General features: G+C 36.7%; 1 protein-coding gene across 9 annotated transcripts in view; it reads right to left on the bottom strand.

The window, feature by feature from the left end:
- Positions 1 to 208: 208 nt before the first annotated feature.
- QKI (QKI, KH domain containing RNA binding) overlaps positions 209 to 18,440 on the bottom strand; it is a 109,142-nt gene continuing 90,910 nt past the window's right edge. For 2 of the 9 annotated variants that reach the window (XM_081906932.1, XM_081906937.1), the window contains exons 6-8: positions 15,299 to 15,595; positions 12,018 to 12,092; positions 7,989 to 10,627 (exon numbers count right to left, since the gene is read on the bottom strand). In XM_081906932.1, the coding sequence (XP_081763058.1) occupies positions 10,596 to 10,627; positions 12,018 to 12,092; positions 15,299 to 15,595 (404 nt within the window). In that variant the 3' untranslated portion in view covers positions 7,989 to 10,595. Of the gene's footprint in view, positions 2,036 to 2,412; positions 7,468 to 7,988; positions 12,852 to 15,298; positions 15,596 to 15,883; positions 15,908 to 18,440 lie in introns of those variants that run through there. The other 7 variants (XR_014167196.1, XR_014167197.1, XM_081906933.1 and 4 more) reach the window with 7 other exon arrangements.

Raw genomic sequence — 18,440 nt, forward strand, 5'->3', positions numbered from 1 at the left:
TTAAACCTTCAGAGACAGAGTAGAATAAGGGCAGGGACCTTCATTAAAGCAAAAGGTTAAGTACTCCTGGAATAACATGCCATAAAGCAAGGGAAATGTGCAGTTTTGCTCTTCCTAGGATGTAGCACCTAGCCACAGAAGTTTAATTACCTGTAAGACAAGTACAACATTTATTTATCTTGTTCAATAACTACATGAAACACAAGGATTCTACTTTTTGTTGGACTTTACTCATCCTTGTCTGGTTGTTTAAGGAGTATTTCTAAATTAACTCATCGATTACACACACACACAATTCTGATCTCCTTTGACTGATACAGGCTATCTCACATGTATTTTACAATGAGAATGAATTAGGGAACTAGATGCAGAACTCTGGAATCTCTTAAGGTGTTAGAAACATTAATGACAGTTAAAGAGTGCAAAATGTACATTCTTTATTCTGCCATACATTGATACAGAATAAAATTTGACTTTTCAAAATATAAAAGTATTGACAGCCCTGCAAGCTGTCAATTGGCTTTTGAGGATAAAGCACATATAATTTTTCCAGTTTTTATTGCACATCATTTACAGGCGTGTTTCTTATTATTATTTACAAGTGTTTGGGCAACACCCATTTTTTCCTAATACACTGTGTTGCACAAACAAAAACTTAAATGATTCAAGCATTCTCACAACAGAACTCAATAGGTTATTTATATATATTTTAAAAATTCTTCTTATTCATTAGTCCTTCAGAAGCAAACCTTTGTCCTGGGAGTAATTTCTCCTGATGCAATTAGTAGTCAACCACTAGCACAACTTGTATCCAGAAGTGAATACTGCAAGTAAGCCACCTGCTGCTTCTCAAATACCCACTTCTAAGGCAGGATTTTTACACCTGCAGTTAGTGATCTGGCAGCATAAAAAGAATCAGGAGCACTGTTCTTTAGTTAACCAGTTTGATTCAACATTGATTAGCAGAAAGTATTTCACTGGCGATTGTGTTCACTTCATATATTAATGCTACATTAAAAATAAAGATAGGAATTCCAAGCACAATTCACAATTTGCATCCTGGGAATGTTTTCAGACTGTGGACCTATCTTTATTCTATGAAATATGCTACTTCAGAAACTTGTGTTAACATACACTTATTGTACACAGTTGTGCCTATTATGTGATTATTGTATGGCTGTCCACTTCCACTGGCATTTCCTAATGAAATTACTTCAGTGGTCCCTACCTATACTAAAAGTTGTCAATTGGTAATGGTGGTCTACAGTAATGGTTATTTTAAGAAAAGAGCGGGCATCTTTTAAGTGTTCACTTAAAGATCTGGTATTGGAGAACTACTATTTAATCCAACTAGGTTAGGTGCACAAAGATAAATTCTACTTGAATGGACAAAATTATGGCCTAAGGACTATTTTTAACTTCTACAGGATATCATAGCACAATCCTAAACATGTTTACTCATATGCCAGCTTCATCATGGTTAATAGGACTTGTAAGCAGGCTATGAATTTGGTTTCCTGACCAGTTTATTCCTTCCAGTTACATATTGTCTTGTATTTAGATGAGCTTGTTTATTTCAGGAAAAATAGCCACAAACTCTCCCCACTTCAGAGGAAAAATCACAGGGACCTGCTGGTAAAGGGCGAATAATAAAATTAATGATAGCTATACTAAAGAGTGTAACAGCAACAAGCAGACTTAAGTAACTCATCCTTATTTCAGTGAGCCTTTTCCGATGAGACTTAACAATGGGTACCCCCATCCCCCATGGTAGTAGATTTTTTTTACTAAGTAACCAGCAGTGTTTAAAATGTGACTTAAGTATTTAGAAATAATGTCTAACTCCAATTTCAAATTAAATACATAAGGTGCCATCTCAAGGAACTATATGGCAAGGATCCTGATTTATGAGGTGCTGTGCTTGTGCATGGGTGCTTCCCAACTCCATTGAATAGCAGCTTTTTCAAAAGCCCATCCACACTCAGGAGGGCTCAACAGGCATGAGCATCTGTCATAGGAATGACATGCCTTTTGCCTTTAAAGGTAAAGGTAAAGGTACCCCTGCCCGTACGGGCCAGTCTTGCCAGACTCTGGGGTTGTGCGCCCATCTCACTCAAGAGGCCAGGGGCCAGCGCTGTCCGAAGACACTTCCGGGTCACGTGGCCAGCATGACATTGCTGCTCTGGCGAGCCAGAGCTGCTCACGGAAATGCCGTTTACCTTCCCGCTAGAAAACGGTCCCTATTTATCTACTTGCACCTGGGGGTGCTTTCGAACTGCTAGGTTGGCAGGCGCTGGGACCGAGCAACGGGAGCGCACCCCGCCGCGGGGATTCGAACCGCCGACCTTTCAATCGGCAAGCCCTAGGCGCTGAGGCTTTTACCCACAGCGCCACCCGCATCCCTCCTTTTGCCTTTACATACAAATTAAATCCCTTCTTCCAGCTCACAGGAAGGTTTGGTTTCTCACCATAAAACAAGCCATGGTTATTATTACTATTCTTATTTTAAAAATGTGTCTCACTGTTCTATATTATATAATTAATCAACGTTGGCTGTGGCTTCAAACAAGTGGGTATGCAACCAGTGCTGCAAGGGAAGACATCCACTTGCACAGCAGGACTTCTCACCTTCCCCAAACCCTCTGGAGCAATTTTTAGGGTGTGTAGAAGGTTGCATGGGGTAGAAAATGAAGGTGACATCCAACCACACAAGCAAAGTAGTGTAGTGTTCATGTAGTGTTGAATACAACTCATGGGGCAAGGCTGACATTTGTTGACCACTGAAGCATATTGATGACATATTGTATATTGGTGTAATACTGAAGTGGGTTATCAACCTTTATTACAAAACACCCTTGTATTGTTTTATACATAAGAGCAAACTTTCATATTATCACAAATATTGAGTATTATCTAGTTAAAACTCTGGATTTCAGTATTTTCTACTTTATTATATTATTCATAAAGAATCCTTGATTATGTTTAAAATGTATCAATCTGTCCTAACATAGCCTCTATCTAATAGATGGGATTTTGTTTTTATTATGTGGTGGAACTGAAGTATAATGCTTCAGTTATATATATTTTCATGGGTATATTTAAAACTGATTACTTTAATCAGGTGTCATTGTCTATACAAAATCATTTTTGTTTACAAATGAGTAAATTTTAAACAAATGTAATTAACATAGCAGCTATGAATAGGCCACAGAAAGCATGGGTTGTACTGAACAAAGTCACCCCATTTTCACACAAGGACACTGTTTGTGCAATGGAACTCCCCCTTTCCTCTCTTCATGCACCCCCACAGCATGCTTTGGAGAGACAGGGAAACCTCCCAGAAGAGGTGCACATGGGACAAGACAGAGAAATTCGGTTGCACAAGCTGTAGTCCTTGTGTACATAGGATGAATTTGGGGATATAGCCCCAAGTTCTTAACAATTGTTTCCTTGTCGAATGAAGTTGATTGAAAGTAACTTACTACAGCTTGCTTCCCTGAATTGATTGCTAAAGTTATCCCTTGGTAACAGTCAACTTTAGACCTCCTTTTTGAAAATGGCTACTACTAAAGAGTTTATTTACTTTTTGCAGTTATTACAAAATGACCTATTCGACTTTGTACAGCTTTGTACTGCCCTGAGCTAAGTGGTGTTCAAACACTACAGTAGATTTAAAAACCCGCAATCCTAAAAGTAGTTAAGCTACAGTGTTCAAGCTGTTTACTGTGAAGCAACCTGCTTGAAGTCAGTACAATTACCTGAGAATTATGTAGTTTGAGGATTGCAACTTAAACCCCTTCAGGGTCACAGTGAAAGTAATTTAGATTCATGTACAAGGGAGAGAGGCAGATTCTGCTAGAGTAAGGGGTGAAAAGTTTCTTGCTTCAAATACATTCAGAAGCATGAACAACACAGGAGAGTTACATATTGAGATGTCTGCTGAATTGTCCTTTTAATCAGTGCTTCAAATCACACTGAATTTGTGTAGCTTCAAAATGGCTCAACAAAGAATCAAACTGGTTCCTCTGGGCACATAACATAATTTACCAATAGATTGGTATCTTTGCCCTTTTGCTGTGAGCTGACAGTGATTATTTCAGAGAAGGAAAGTGTGGAATTAGTAATGCAGATGCTGAAAGGCAAGTGGCAAGACTCTACAAGAATGCCTCCAATAATGCTACTTGTTCCCAACTCTATTGGCACCTACCCCCAAGGTAAGAGGCCAGAATGACCAAAGCCAATTTAATAGTAGTGTGCAGAATGTCAGCCAAACAAACAACATAAAACAAGTCACGTTGTGTTATCGGTGGTCACGTTCTTCAGGGTTAGTCCAATAACTCAAGACTTTACATTCTTCCGTCTTTCCTTGTTTATTTTAATTAAACATGTAATGGTTAATAAACTGACATAGTCCAGAGTTAGTAGGTTGGTATTATAACATTTATTAAAATAATGCTATGGGTTAATAGAAACAGCAAAGAACCAAAGAATTAAAATGCAAGCTATGTAAAAACCCAACTAAAACCCAGATATGTCTAATGTATTCAATCCAGTAGCTAACTAAAAGCCCAAAGACAACACTCCCAATATAATAATAAAGTACTGCAAAACAATTGGCAATTTTCAGTTATCAAAATTGTGGGTTTTGCATTTTTGTATCCTTTTCTCAATCAGGAAAAAAATTCTTCTGAATGTTATATAACATACATATAAAACAAGATAGAAAAATACATTATAAACTTGTAACAATGGCTGTAAATACATTATCTTACATGTTTCTCATAGGCAATAGGTTGGTTATGGTACATACATAGCATCAAACTAAAGTAAAAGGAATAGACAAATACATGTCATCTGTATGGTAACATACAAGCGATGTATGTATACCCACTCTAAAAAAAATTACATAATACTGTCAGAAAAAAGTCTTAAACTACATATTTTAATAAAGAAAAATTCAATAAAGAATGATAATACTGAGAACCAAGGCATTCAGAGATTTCAAATGTCATGCTTTAAGTTGATCCAAAATGTTGTCAACTAAGTCTTCAAACTTTTTCAGAACAAACATTACTTTTATAAGTCACACTTCTCCCAAGAAGAGACCTTTGATCAGCATCTAAAAATGTCCAGGTTTATCATAGTTGAGATGAAACTGGATCAAATACTGGTTATGTTTTAGCAATTCTCTCTCCAAAATTTTTGAGTGTTGCAAGTTTATTCAACCAAACAAAAATCAAAATGGCACAGCATATACTGAAAGTCAAACCACAAAACCTATGTGTAACAGGAAGACAAAGCCAGTGGCAAGATAAAATAAAAGCTAGCTGAATACAAAAGGATGTATGTTTATTGCATAGTAAATAAATTGATACTTGTTTCCAGGTGAGACACAATGGTTAGACCAAGTCACCATGGAGGTGCTTAAAAAGTAAGCCCTCTTACCTAACTTACTATTGACCTTTGATTTGGAAGCTGTGAAGATTTTTAGGATAATAAGTTGACACAATGGAGGGGGGTTATCACCTGATCTTTGCCAAATCTGCTCAAAGCAATTAACGTATCACTACTTGCTCATATATTTTTTTACTTCACCTTTGTGCGTAAAGTGTTTTATCACCACTAGCCCAGCTATGCAAATGTTTACTGACTCAAACTGAAGCATAGCTGAACTTCCAGATAGTTAACTGATACTTCTTTTCTTTTTCAGTAAAGCGCAACCGGCAGTTAACATTCATCAAGTAGGAGTTTGATGAGGAGTACACACTATTTGGCATTGTAGATGAAGCACACAAAAACCTAAAACATGCTCAAAGACAGACTGTCTGAATGCTCAGTTTAGTCATGGACAAAATCATCCTGTAGGCAAGTTCACGTTCTGCTGTGTTTTCCCTTATCTATTTCAAATAGGGACAATGCAACCTATTCCGGGGGCGGGGGGGGGGGGGATAACACTTGCTACTGTATAAATAGTGTAATCTAATACTTTGATTTAGAATGAGACTGCATCTTAGAACCCTTTGGTTTAAGGCTGAGCAAGTACTATAAAAATATATTGTCTACAATTGAAGAGGGAACATGTTACAAAAATATTGCGGTTGGCTGTTGGTGGAACAATTCCATTTCACAGTTTCAGATCTGACAAAGTTGCATTATGCTATGGCAAAAACCAGGTAATTTAAATGGTCAACTCATTTGTCTTTCCTCACAGCTTCTTTTCACATACTGGGCGACAGAGTGGCATGCATTAACTTGCTGTCTGAGGGAGGAGCGGATTATACGAGACATCTGACTAAATGACCATGAAGAAAATAAGGCACTTTCTCTTCTTTATACTTATTCCAATACTTAAAAAATAAAAAATAAAGACAAAAAGGCTCTTTTGGTCTTTTGTTTCTCGACAACCACCAGAAAAAATCATTTAATGAAATAAAGGGTTTCTTTGTTCTTTTTTCTTTTTTATAACACTTGAAAGTATAAAATGCTACATTTCCAAAAATATATTTTTTCTGCACCAGCACCCTTGTATAGTAAAAGTATCTACTTTTTTTCAATTTGTTTCAATGCACTACACTTTATCTACAATTTCATTACATGTATACAGCAAATAGGCAAGCATGGCTTTTACATCCTTAATGAAATTTCTCTATACAGGGAGGTTTAAAAAAATATTTGAACAGTTTGCCCAGTAATGTGACACATAATGCATGTACCTTGTACTCATGTAATCTTTTAAGGAAGTTGATGTATAGTAAAAGAAAGTATCTCAGGATTAGCTTCAATAGTGTTGCTGTTTAGTTTATGCATTGATGTAGTTCAAAAATTCAGTAACCTATCTTTCATGGCACTTTTTTCTTCTTAAAAACACCCAATTTGGCAGGTAATATAAAAAAGGCTGCATCTTCTGCCCTTTGAGGGCATTGGTAGTGACTACACTGCATGTCAAATTTTGAATACTTTTAGGAATCCCTTCACCAATGACATCCCTGACCAAAGGTTCATGCATGATGCATCATCACACAGTACATTCAAAGAGAACTTTGACTTCTTTATGAGAAGAAAAAGATTCCTAGAAGTCTCACAGTAACTGCCTCTGTCATCAGGGAGTTAAGGGACATCTGCCTCCATCTCTCAAGTGAGGCCGTTCTTACCATTCATTTAGGGTGGGACACTAAAAGATGATCAGTGCGGAGGGATGAATTGGACCTTATTGCTTTACTACTATTCAGTGCAGGTTCTAGAACCACTTTCACCCAAACAGGGAAAAAAAGCTGAGTTGGAGGACAACAATTTCTTTGTCTTTTTGTTAGATGGTAAGACGAACGGACAAGTGCCTCAGCTCGCTGCACTGAAGACAGGCAAGCAAAGGCGATTACCAGTTAACTGATCAGCAGGCAGGCATGGTCAGGTCATCATTGGGTGAAGAGTTCAGAGGTCAGAAGGTCATAGGTTAGTTGCCGGTGGCGGCTGGGTGGTTAGAAACAAAAACAAAACAAAAAGGAAAGAAAGATAGAGAAGAGATTAGTTTCAGCTAGTGACGGCTTAATGACAACATGAAAACTAATCACAACTAATAAAAACAAGCATGTTTAATTCTGACATACTGCTTGACACCATCTACAGAATGCAATAAAAATCATGACAGCCTTCTATCATGATTTGAACATATGAAGGAGAAGCCCACTCCCACAAAACTGGTTAACGAGGAAAAATAGAAATAAAATATATCTAATGGTTAGTAGCAGTCGATGAAAGGGGAAAAAAAACAATGAACAGTTTCTGGAACTTGGTAAAAGAATTTAGAACAGTCAGTGCACCATATCAGTATCTGACTGCTATTAAGCATTAGTATTCTCCCATGTGCAAGCATCAAAGCAAGTAGTAATGATGAATGTGATTATTAAAAACTGATTGTTAAAAGAAATGAATCTAAGGAATTTGATTTGTCATGAACAATTTGGTTTCACATAAACTATGGGCCAAACAAGTTTTTTTGTTCAATATATTTTATTGCTTTTCAATGATTCTATTTACAAACAACATTGAATTTCTTGGCTTCATGATACAAAGCAATACTAAATTGAAGTCTAGAAGTGTAGGCATCATCATAGGGACCAGGAAAAGGCCAAATGTTCTAGCCAGCTTTTCCTGCTGAAAATGCTATTTTACACATATAGGACACTAAGAAAATGCACTTGTATGTAAACACTGTAAAAGTCCTGCCATTTTAAATTCTATACTTAAAATGCTCTAGTTACATCAAAAATAGAGGAAATCTAATTGATACTAATAAGGCATTTTAAAAACTACAAACAGCTCTTTTTTCAAAGCTAATACTCTGCAAATACAATAAAATCTGACATTTCATATACATTCCTGCTTTATATTTTTATATTTTAAAAGAAGCCACCTGTAAATACTATTTTCTTTTCCAAAACACACACAAAAATTACAGTAAAACATAAAAAAAGTTCTCAAGTGGAAAGTTATCATTCCCAATGATCTTGAGCTGTTCCTTCTTTAATGACTCTCTCACATTCTCCTTCAACAACTTGGTCCACTTTACAGTAGTACAAATTTTAAGACTCATTCAACAGCTTTATCATCTCTAATAAATTGAGGTTTGAAAAAAATATTTGTACTGTTGCCATTGACTAAAGCAGAGGAGATGGAAGTGAGAAAGGTATTCAGTGCAAAGTCAGATTTGTGCCATTTTGTAAAATGAAATTCAGTAGGTGCAATGTTCACAGATAGCACACTATTTAATGACAGACATCATGGGTTGGATTCATCTTCACATGTTACATTGTTTCTATGGCCTATCATTTAGGCTACAGTTCATGAACACTAAACATTATTGCTGTAACTTAAATGAGACCTCATGTTCCCTGATTTATTGATTTTTTTGAAAAAAAAATGATGAGAAGTGGGGTTTAAGCTAAAAATGTTGTCAAAAAATAAAAACAAAAACAAAATTAAAAAATAAATATTTAGTGTGGCACCATCTTGCCACCTTAAAATGTATACTAGATATCCGGAATCTTAAAGCATTCTTGGTACTTACTACAATTTTGATTAAAATGGTATTACAAATTTTAGACATAAATTATGTGACAATTGGCTTTGAAAACATTCAGTTATGGCCTTAGCATTGCCATTTTGTGTGGTTTATAAAATCAATGCAAGCTATCTTAAGATACCAGTACACCTGTGATACATCCTCTGCCAAGTCCCTGGCCTTCTACAGTACACACAGGTTTGTCAACTGTGCAACACACACCATTTACAGTTTATTACAATTAGATCAGTCAGTCACTCTCGTTACATGAATCAAATTCAGTTTTGTATTATTTATATAGCGGGGCCTTAACCTTGGCAGAAATTAATTAAGTACTGCTGAATTCTTCCATTCTAAACTTAGAAAAAGAATGCTGACAAATTGTGGGCTCTTGCTTTGAATGCAATGCTTACATGTAAGCCAGCATTAAGAATAACAGCTTGCTTAATGAGAGAATATAATAGTAGCATACATAATTTGGAAAAAAGTTTAATCATAGACCCAGTGAATGTACATTCTGCCTCTCATCTTCTTGCAGCTTTTCCTTATGAAGAGAAAGCAATTCGGTTTACTGACATTGTATTTTAACTACCATCAATATTGGACAGGTAATCAAGGTATTATAAATCCACAGCAAGTGTAAATAAAAAGTGCCCACTAATTTTAGCATAATGGAAATGTTCAAAAAGTGAAATTTCTTTTAACTTAGAAGTTGGTTGTATGGAAGCAGTTAAATAAAATCTAAACAAAATACCAATATATGCACACAACAATCGTATTGAGAGAAACAGGTGTAGCACGCAACTCTACTGCAACTTAAAATGAACACAAATACTATATTAGTTTTATGAAATCTTAAATTACCTACAGTGTTCACTAATTACACTTATTTTTGAATCATATAGCACCATTAGCAAATAAGCACTGAAGGAAAAACGTTAAGGAGGTCACCTTCATCTCCTTATATTATATACAATAGTAGTTATAACTGAGAAGGCACTTTGGGAGCCCTTGCTACTAAAAGGAATTCCAATTCCAAGACTATAGTTAATAAAACTAAAAACCTTGATGCTACATCCTCAAGTTACTTGAAGCCAAAATCTGACCAAAAAAACTTACAAAATATTTTCCAACAGCCACATCTAGTTAGAAGCAAAAGTAAGTGGCTGCCTGTATTAGTACCCAAATGCTCAAACTTTCCAGCTGCAAAAAACAGAAACAAGGACAGTCTGTGGCTGAGTTCAGCAATACTTTCCACTACCTTTTTTCTTTACCAGCAATTGAGTGTGAAATTATTCCTTCCCACCCTATTCACCAGACAAAGCTGTCCTGCTTCCAGCATCCTTTCACATCCCTATATATTAATAACACTTTAATAGTGTGCAAGCATGTAAAATCCACATAACTGCATTAAGCAGAATCATGTAATTTACCCCATTCCTCAAATATGTGAACCAAGTGAACTGGGTCTATGTGCATTCTTTTTCTTCCCCTGCATGTACACCCTGTTCAAATATTATACTCACATTTGGGCAATCTAACAAAGATAGAACTGGAAAGGCACACTATCTGTATGTAATGAGAAAGTAGGGTAGGGGGAAAGATTGTTCAAAAGAAGCTTGTCATAACTAAGTAATGTATTGAGGGAAACCATATTAATTCTGTTGTAGCATTTTAGAAATGCTCCAGATTATTCAACTACTACTCTGGTTTGGAATGTCTGTAGTAACACTGAGTTGCTTTGGTATGAGCCCAAGAACAGGTTAAATGTATGAAAAGGCTCACGGGGTGTTATACGACCTTCTAAGTCTTGCAAGTAGATAAAAGAGCCATTACCTGAATGCTATCAAATGTATCAAACCTACAGAAAACTCTCATACCTCAAGCACTGCAATTCAACACTTCCATTCTAGTTTGTATTTCTGAACTGTACAACACACATTAAGCCCCACAACACCCCTGTGAGGTAGGGAAGGAGGATTTCTACGGAAACAGGCAGTACTGCTACTTATCAAATCCACAAACCAAGCTGATACTACATGTGGGATAAATGCTCCTGAGAATACAGTCACACTACTGCCAGTAGCACACTCAATGTCAATAAACCGAGAGCTCACTTTTCACAGGAGGATTAAACCATTCATGGGTCCAAGAGTTCGAGGAACATGAATTACATTTCATGTAAAAGGAGAAAATGAAGATTTATTTTCCATCAGTTAGCTAAGCCAAACAGAGTCCAAAAGCAGTTGTCTTTGCTAACCAGAATGTCAAAATTGTAACAAGTTCAAGAAATAAATTTTAGCATCAAATGATATAACTAAAAATTTATATTTTTTAACAGAAGTGAAATATTCTTTATCAGCACAAACCCTAACCAACTTCTGATATATCAATTTTACTGTTGTTGTTTGTTTGTTTGTGTTTTTTTGCTAAATTTAGAGACGGGTTTTGTTCTCAGATATCTGCTCAAGTTACAGTACAGTGGCACAAACCATTTATCAGAAGAGAGGAAACTAAATCTTCAGCTTTCTCCTGTAATAATAAGAAAGCATTTACTTCTATCTCATTAAGCGCCCATCCATTCATTTTATTTTGCAACACCAATCTGATATCTCCAATTAATAATAGTCACATGGGAGGGTCAACTATTAATGCAATACTAAGACTTCAGTCCTGCTTGAATTTAAATCATACATAGTGCTTACAAAAGGAACAAGTTATAGCATTTTATATTGAATACACTGAAGGTTTTTTTAAAAAAAGAAAAAATCATTTAGATGAAAAGAGTACAGTAGTTAACAATTTTAAACCTCTGGAACAAATATTACTAGCACTTCAATTTAATGTAAAACATCAATATAATGGTCAAAATAGTATTTGGTTAACCAGCTGTGGTGTTGCAAATTTCATGTACACTCAAAGCATTTCTTATAAGCAAGAACTGCAGAACTAAACTAACCTCTGTCTGCGGTCACAATCCTTTGGTAAGGATGGACACGCATATCGTGCCTTCGAACTTTAGTAGCCACCGCACCTAGTTAAATTGCAATTACCAAGACAGTTAGAAAACATTTGATAAAACATTAACAGCAGGCTTATCAAAATGGATTTAAAATGATCATTTTCTAAAAAAAAAAATTCATTTTAAGAAAGCAACAAGTTAAGGCACAGTAGTTTCAAATTTTAATCTTAATATATGAAGTATACCTGTGCAGATTAATATTGCATTTATTTTAAACATCCGGGCCTTAACCTGCATTATCCATTCATTTACAAACTCAAGATTACAGTTTCATGAAATCTACTAGACCCAAGCACATTTGAGCTTTACTAGTCACATATTCACTGAAGTGCCTTCCTTGCAGCAGGACTACCTTAAATAATGCCATTTTTAATACTGAAGATTCTTTGCTAATTTTAAAACAACTTCCAGTTTTTACCATTTTAAAAAGTTTTAAAGCAATTCCTCAAGCCTACAGACTGTGGTTTAAAACTAAGTCAATAACTGTGAACTGCAATGAATTAGGTGATTAGTAAAGCAAATAGTACAGAATACATAGCAGTCAGTATACTACCATACACTCATAAATCACAGCTAGTTTGTCATAGTACAGGCTATACCAAATTAATAGCATTTTTATTTCTATGTGCAAAAAAGTGCAAGTAAGTCACTGACTGCTAGGCTATGTTTTTTCAAGGCTGCTGAAAACTAAGCATTTGTTAAAGTCAGCTCTGACGAGGGTTCAGTTAAGACCATTCTTGAATTCTTAGCCTTTCGTTGGGAAAGCCATACCTAAAGATAAAAGGAAGGGAATGAAACATTAGTCAACTAAGATTTGATACTATTGCCAATCTTCCTTTCCTCTATCACATATTTTTCCTAAATCAATCTTTTCAGAACTTTATATTATCTCAATATGTCACCATTTTACTGCAAATCGCATGTGGATCTATTATGTGCCACTCAAATCAATGAGGCTAACTTCATTTTTCAACACTGCCATTTTGCATTTTCACCTAGTAGCACTGTATACATTTGTCCCAGACCAGGGGCAACTTTCTTTTTCCAATTGTCTCAATGTTGCAGTCAGTTCTTCACATAATCTCTCCAATCACAAACATGGCTCTAATTCTGTGCCCATCCCCAGCGAGAAAATTGGATGTGTTATGGCATCTACAAAGCTTTGAGTATGGTTGATTACTCTGAATTCACCACATAGGTAAAATTAGTACTTCCACACAATTCGGGTACTGTAGTTAAATTGAAATAGTCTATGGAGGGGAGGGGTTGAGGTCAGCTAAAAGTAATTCACCTATTTCCATACTATAATACTGTACAATGCTTTATCTTTTACTATAGACTGCAATTATTATGATTACCAATAGTCTGCTCCCCAAAACTAAGCTAATAATGGATTATGGATTAGGCTAGATTATTGCCTATGGAACTGCTACATTTATAATTTGTTATGCATGACTTCCAGTAATCCATACCACAGAAGTGTTAGGATTGGATGAAGTCATGTAAAGAGATTTGCTACCGGTGACAGAATGTGGGGCTAAACTACTAATATTGCTCCTGAAAAGACGGTCTGCATCTGAAATAAAAAAGACTTGCAAAGGAAGAGAAATGAATATAGGAAAAGTTAGTGTACCAATGGCCCCAAAGCACCACATTGTAGATGTCATTAATTCAAAATCAGGGCTAAGATAAAAGGCAAAGCACTGTGAAGAGCTGAATTGGTTCTACAAAAGTAGTAACAAACAATGAAAAGCAACAACTTGAGTGCTTAATGTTCTCTTCCTATGACCAAGAAGATGTGAGCTTGTGCATACAGACACACAAGGTCTATTCTTCTGTAAACGAGCACTACTTTCAACATAGTAACTGTTTAGATATGAACCAGCCAAAGTTAAGCACTTATAAGTCTCATTGATTCCAACACAAGTGTTTAACAGGGATTTAAATAGAGATTCAAATCAAACAGACTTAAAATGTGCATAACTTTGGCTGGATTATGTTCTTAGAATGTGAAAAACATTATTGCTGACCCAAATTTAACAACCAAAGTCCCATAAATCAACAAGATCAGCAATGCCAAGGCCATACATATTTCACACAAAAATATAGGCAGAAAAATATATTCAAAATTATGGGAAGGACACAAACTGCCCTGCAATGCCTGCATTGACCATTTCTTAATTAATTGCTGCTATAGTCTGGCCTTCATCCAGCAAATGAACAGACCAAAGTATCAGGAATGTGAGACATTTCAATCTCCTCTGTAAAAAAGGAGGCAGTAATGTATTAAATTGCAACTTCTTTTAAGTTATGTTCTCACCTAACTTCAGTGATTTTAATTACTTTAAAATTGGTGGCACAGAAAAAAGAGATACATATTTTTCCGAGTCCCTAGAAAAGCAGGACAAGTTATTTTACTTGCACCTCTGGGGCAGCCCATTTAATATTAACCTGTGGTTTCCCACCCTCCTCTGCGCCCAGTTTCAAAAATGAGACTGTGCCTTTTTCAATAATTAGAGATATGCAGCACAGGCTGTGTCAGAGAATTCTAAAATATCCTTCAACCCTCTCTTTCAGTATATATCTAAACTTTTTCACATTTCAGTGTGCCTTGTTACTTCCAACTCTAAAATTCTATAATTCTATCTTGTATGCCTCCATCTAGCAACTTCTGAAGCCAATTTGGTGCCAAACACATTGCTGTGCTTTCCTTTGGACCACAGCAGCAAGGTAGAGTGTGGGGCTTGTCATTTGGGCAGACCAGGACCTCCATACACCCTGTCCAGGCTTGTGCCCCAGAAAGGTCACCTTGGTACTGCTAATGCAGCAAAAACAACGTGGGAGGCAGTAGTTACGAGTTACTCTGTGATTCTCCAGAGGTTTGACTTCATCTCTGGAGGCGCACTCCATTGTCTCTTGGGACAGATGGATGCCAACTATCTTTTCCAACTAAATCTAGTTGTTTGTAAGAAAGAGTTGAACTATGTTTAAACTGATATTTTCAAAATCTGAAAAGGGGACATGGTGAAACGAAACAGATGCCAATGAAAAATTCACCAAGTTGCCCAATATGCTCTGATAACATCATCAGCGGCGAGTTCTATAGCAAAAGGGTACTTGTACAATATAGTATGTTTCCTCATACTATATTTATCTTAGTATAAGAAACTCACCACCTGATAAATTAATATTCAAATAATTATCTAGGAAGAACTTACCTAATACACCACTGGGTTCAATAGGATACTCAAGAATTGATGTAGCAGGAGCCAGTGTGTAGGGATACTCATACGGTGTGTAAATTAAACCAGCTTCAGGTCCTGGGGGAACTATTGCAGCAGTTGGGTGAGGAGTTCCATTTGGCATGACAGCGGTCTGTATTTGTCTGATCAAAGGCATTAAGGTAGGGCCACCTGGCGTAGGGGTACGCAGGGCAGCTGGTGGGAGAACAGGCGCAGGCCCCGTAATAATCCTTGGAGCCTGGGCTGTTGCTGCAAGAGAAAAGGCAAGGGCTGCTACAGTAAGCAAAGAAATTTAGAAGAAAGTATGGAGACAGCAGTGCAAAACATGGAAAGATGAGAAAGTAGGAAAATAGGAAAGAAGAAAAATAAAAGGAAATCATTAGTACATGCATTGATCACACAGTGGCAAAGCACACCATTCAAAAGCAAACAGCTTTTCATTTCCCAGTGTGATTAAGTATGAACATGCAAAACAAAAGCCAATTTAAAATGGTAGAGGAGATTTCTAAAACAGGTTACACAGCACAAAAGCTCAATTTAGACCACATATTTTTTCATTACCTATGCCTTCAAGACTGCATGAGACTGAGAGGCATGCAGGAAACAAAGAAAATACTGTTGTAATTGCATATGGAATATTTTAAAAAGTGAGATTACAGAGTCCACAGAACTTCAGTTAAGCTTAGATATCATACAATGTAACATGTTTAAATTGCAACTCATCATAAAAACATTCTATTTAGTATACAAACATCAGCATTTATAACATTTATCTACTTTCAGCATCAACACTTTTGCCTTTCTGGTATAGTTAGCTACAAAAAAAATCTCTCTTACTCTATTTTTCTTAAATGCCAGAATGAACGCTAGAAAAATAGACTCCGGTAGTATTTAAAAAAACAAGTAAGTTAAGATGTGTAAATGTGCTGTTAATACATAATGCTGTCACTGGTTTTAAAATCAATTAGTGTTTAAGCGTAGCTTTACTGATTCATCAAACATAATGTCCAGTGATTAAGTATTGTTAATCAGATTTAGACTACAATTCACTTTTTGGAGAGCCTTTTGGACCTGGTAACAACATGCTTCTGAGAGGCTGCAGTTTAAAAGCACTCTCAAATTGGTGCAGAATGCTGCTGCTAAAATCTTAATAGGGCAAAGTGCTCTATGAACAGGTGACTTCATTATTGTATCAGCTGCACTGGCTTGTACTGGTTTTCAAATGCAATTCAAGGAGCTGGTTTTTACCAATAAAGTTCAAAGTAACTTGAAATCAAGTTATTCTTGTATGAATCTGTCCATCTGTTAAGATCAGCTGTTGCTTTTGTCTTGTATGTGTAGGTAACCAACACATAAGAGAGCTTTTTCTGTGGTGGTGCCTCCTTGTCCCAAGAGGTTACGTTACCTTCCTCTTTCTTGTCCACCAGCACATAAACACTTGCTTTTTAAAATCTGCTTTTGATTCTGTTGCTGCTCAATGTATTGTCAATGAGACTCTTAGTGTTTTTGCTGTTTTTAGTTTTGTTAATTTATGTTTTAGTGATTGTATTTAATGCTTTTGTGTTTGCTCTTCATTTGTAAGCAGCTTTAAGTGACTCCTTTGTGGAAGGGGAATGGGTATAAATCTTTTAAATAAATAAAAGTTAGGAAAGGACCAATGAAAAATACCCAACTATTTGCTCATGTCATGGAAGAGTGACCTGAAATTCAGTCTGCTAAGAGCACAGGAGAGCATATTTAGGACAGAAGTGGCAGGTTACTGTTCCTGGTTCGACTTTTCTAATAAAACAGTCATGTGATAGTAAAAAAATCTGTTAAGTGGGGGAAGCTCTTTGCTTTTCTCTCAGACCTTGAACCTTTAGTGTTAGTACACAATTCCCAAAACATCCCATTTTTTAGTATGGAAAACCTAAGTTTGGTTAGAAAAGACAGGAACAGCCTTGACTCAGCAGAATATTTAGACTGAAATCCTGTGTCTGCTTACTTGGGAGTAAGTCATTGATACATCAAAATAGTTATCTTGGATTTAGGTTTTAAATTTCCCTTTCTAACTCTTTAGAACACAGCAGCTACAGATTGGATGGGTAGTAACTGAACTCATTAGCACCTTCTTGGCTTTAGTTGCTCACATCCTAGGTCACAATACAAGAAACAGTAGTACCACAAAACTAAACTCTAAAATTGTCAAGTTCCATGGTCAGTTTCCCAGTACCACATATGCAATATACCTTGCAAATATCACCTCAGAGATTCAGAGAAAGATGTACAAATTTTTTTTTTATCTTGTATCAACGTTTTAAAAGTTTCTTATGCTTAATCTTTTGTATGGAGGAACAATTAAAACAAGCTGCAGATGCCAGTGCAAATCAGAATGTGAGAAACTAAAGTGCAGCAGATTCATCTGGAAGGACCATGTAGAACCCTCACTCAGTGGACAAATCCTCTGTGAGAAAGAGTGATCCACAATAACCTAGCCAAAGTCATCATGTATGTTGACTGGGCTCACTAAGTGAGGGCCAGTATAATTTGACCAGACTGACAGCATAATTGACCAGACTGAGAGAACTACCGTATTTTTCTGGACTGAGGCCGTTTAGGGCTTTAAAGGTCAGCACCAACACTTTGAATTGTGCTCGGAAACATACTGGGAGCCAATGTAGGTCTTTCAAGACCGGTGTTATATGGTCTCGGCGGCCGCTTCCAGTCACCAGTCTAGCTGCCGCATTCTGGATTAGTTGTAGTTTCCGAGTCACCTTCAAAGGTAGCCCCACGTAGAGTGCATTGCAGTAGTCCAAGCGGGAGATAACCAGAGCATGCACCACTCTGGCGAGACAGTCCACAGGCAGATAGAGTCTCAGCCTACGTACCAGATGGAGCTGGTAAACAGCTGCCCTGGACACAGATTTGACCTGTGCCTCCATGGACAGCTGTGAGTCCAAAATGACTCCCAGGCTGCGCACCTGGTCCTTCAGGGGCACAGTTACCCCATTCAGGACCAGGGAATCCTCCACACCTGCCAGCCTCCTGTCCCCCAGAAACAGTACTTCTGTCTTGTCAGGATTCAACCTCAATCTGTTAGCCGCCATCCATCCTCCAACCGCCTCCAGACACTCACACA

This window comes from Podarcis melisellensis (assembly GCF_964234715.1).
Source record: "Podarcis melisellensis genome assembly, chromosome: 3".
Classification (NCBI taxonomy): Eukaryota; Metazoa; Chordata; class Lepidosauria; order Squamata; family Lacertidae; genus Podarcis; species Podarcis melisellensis.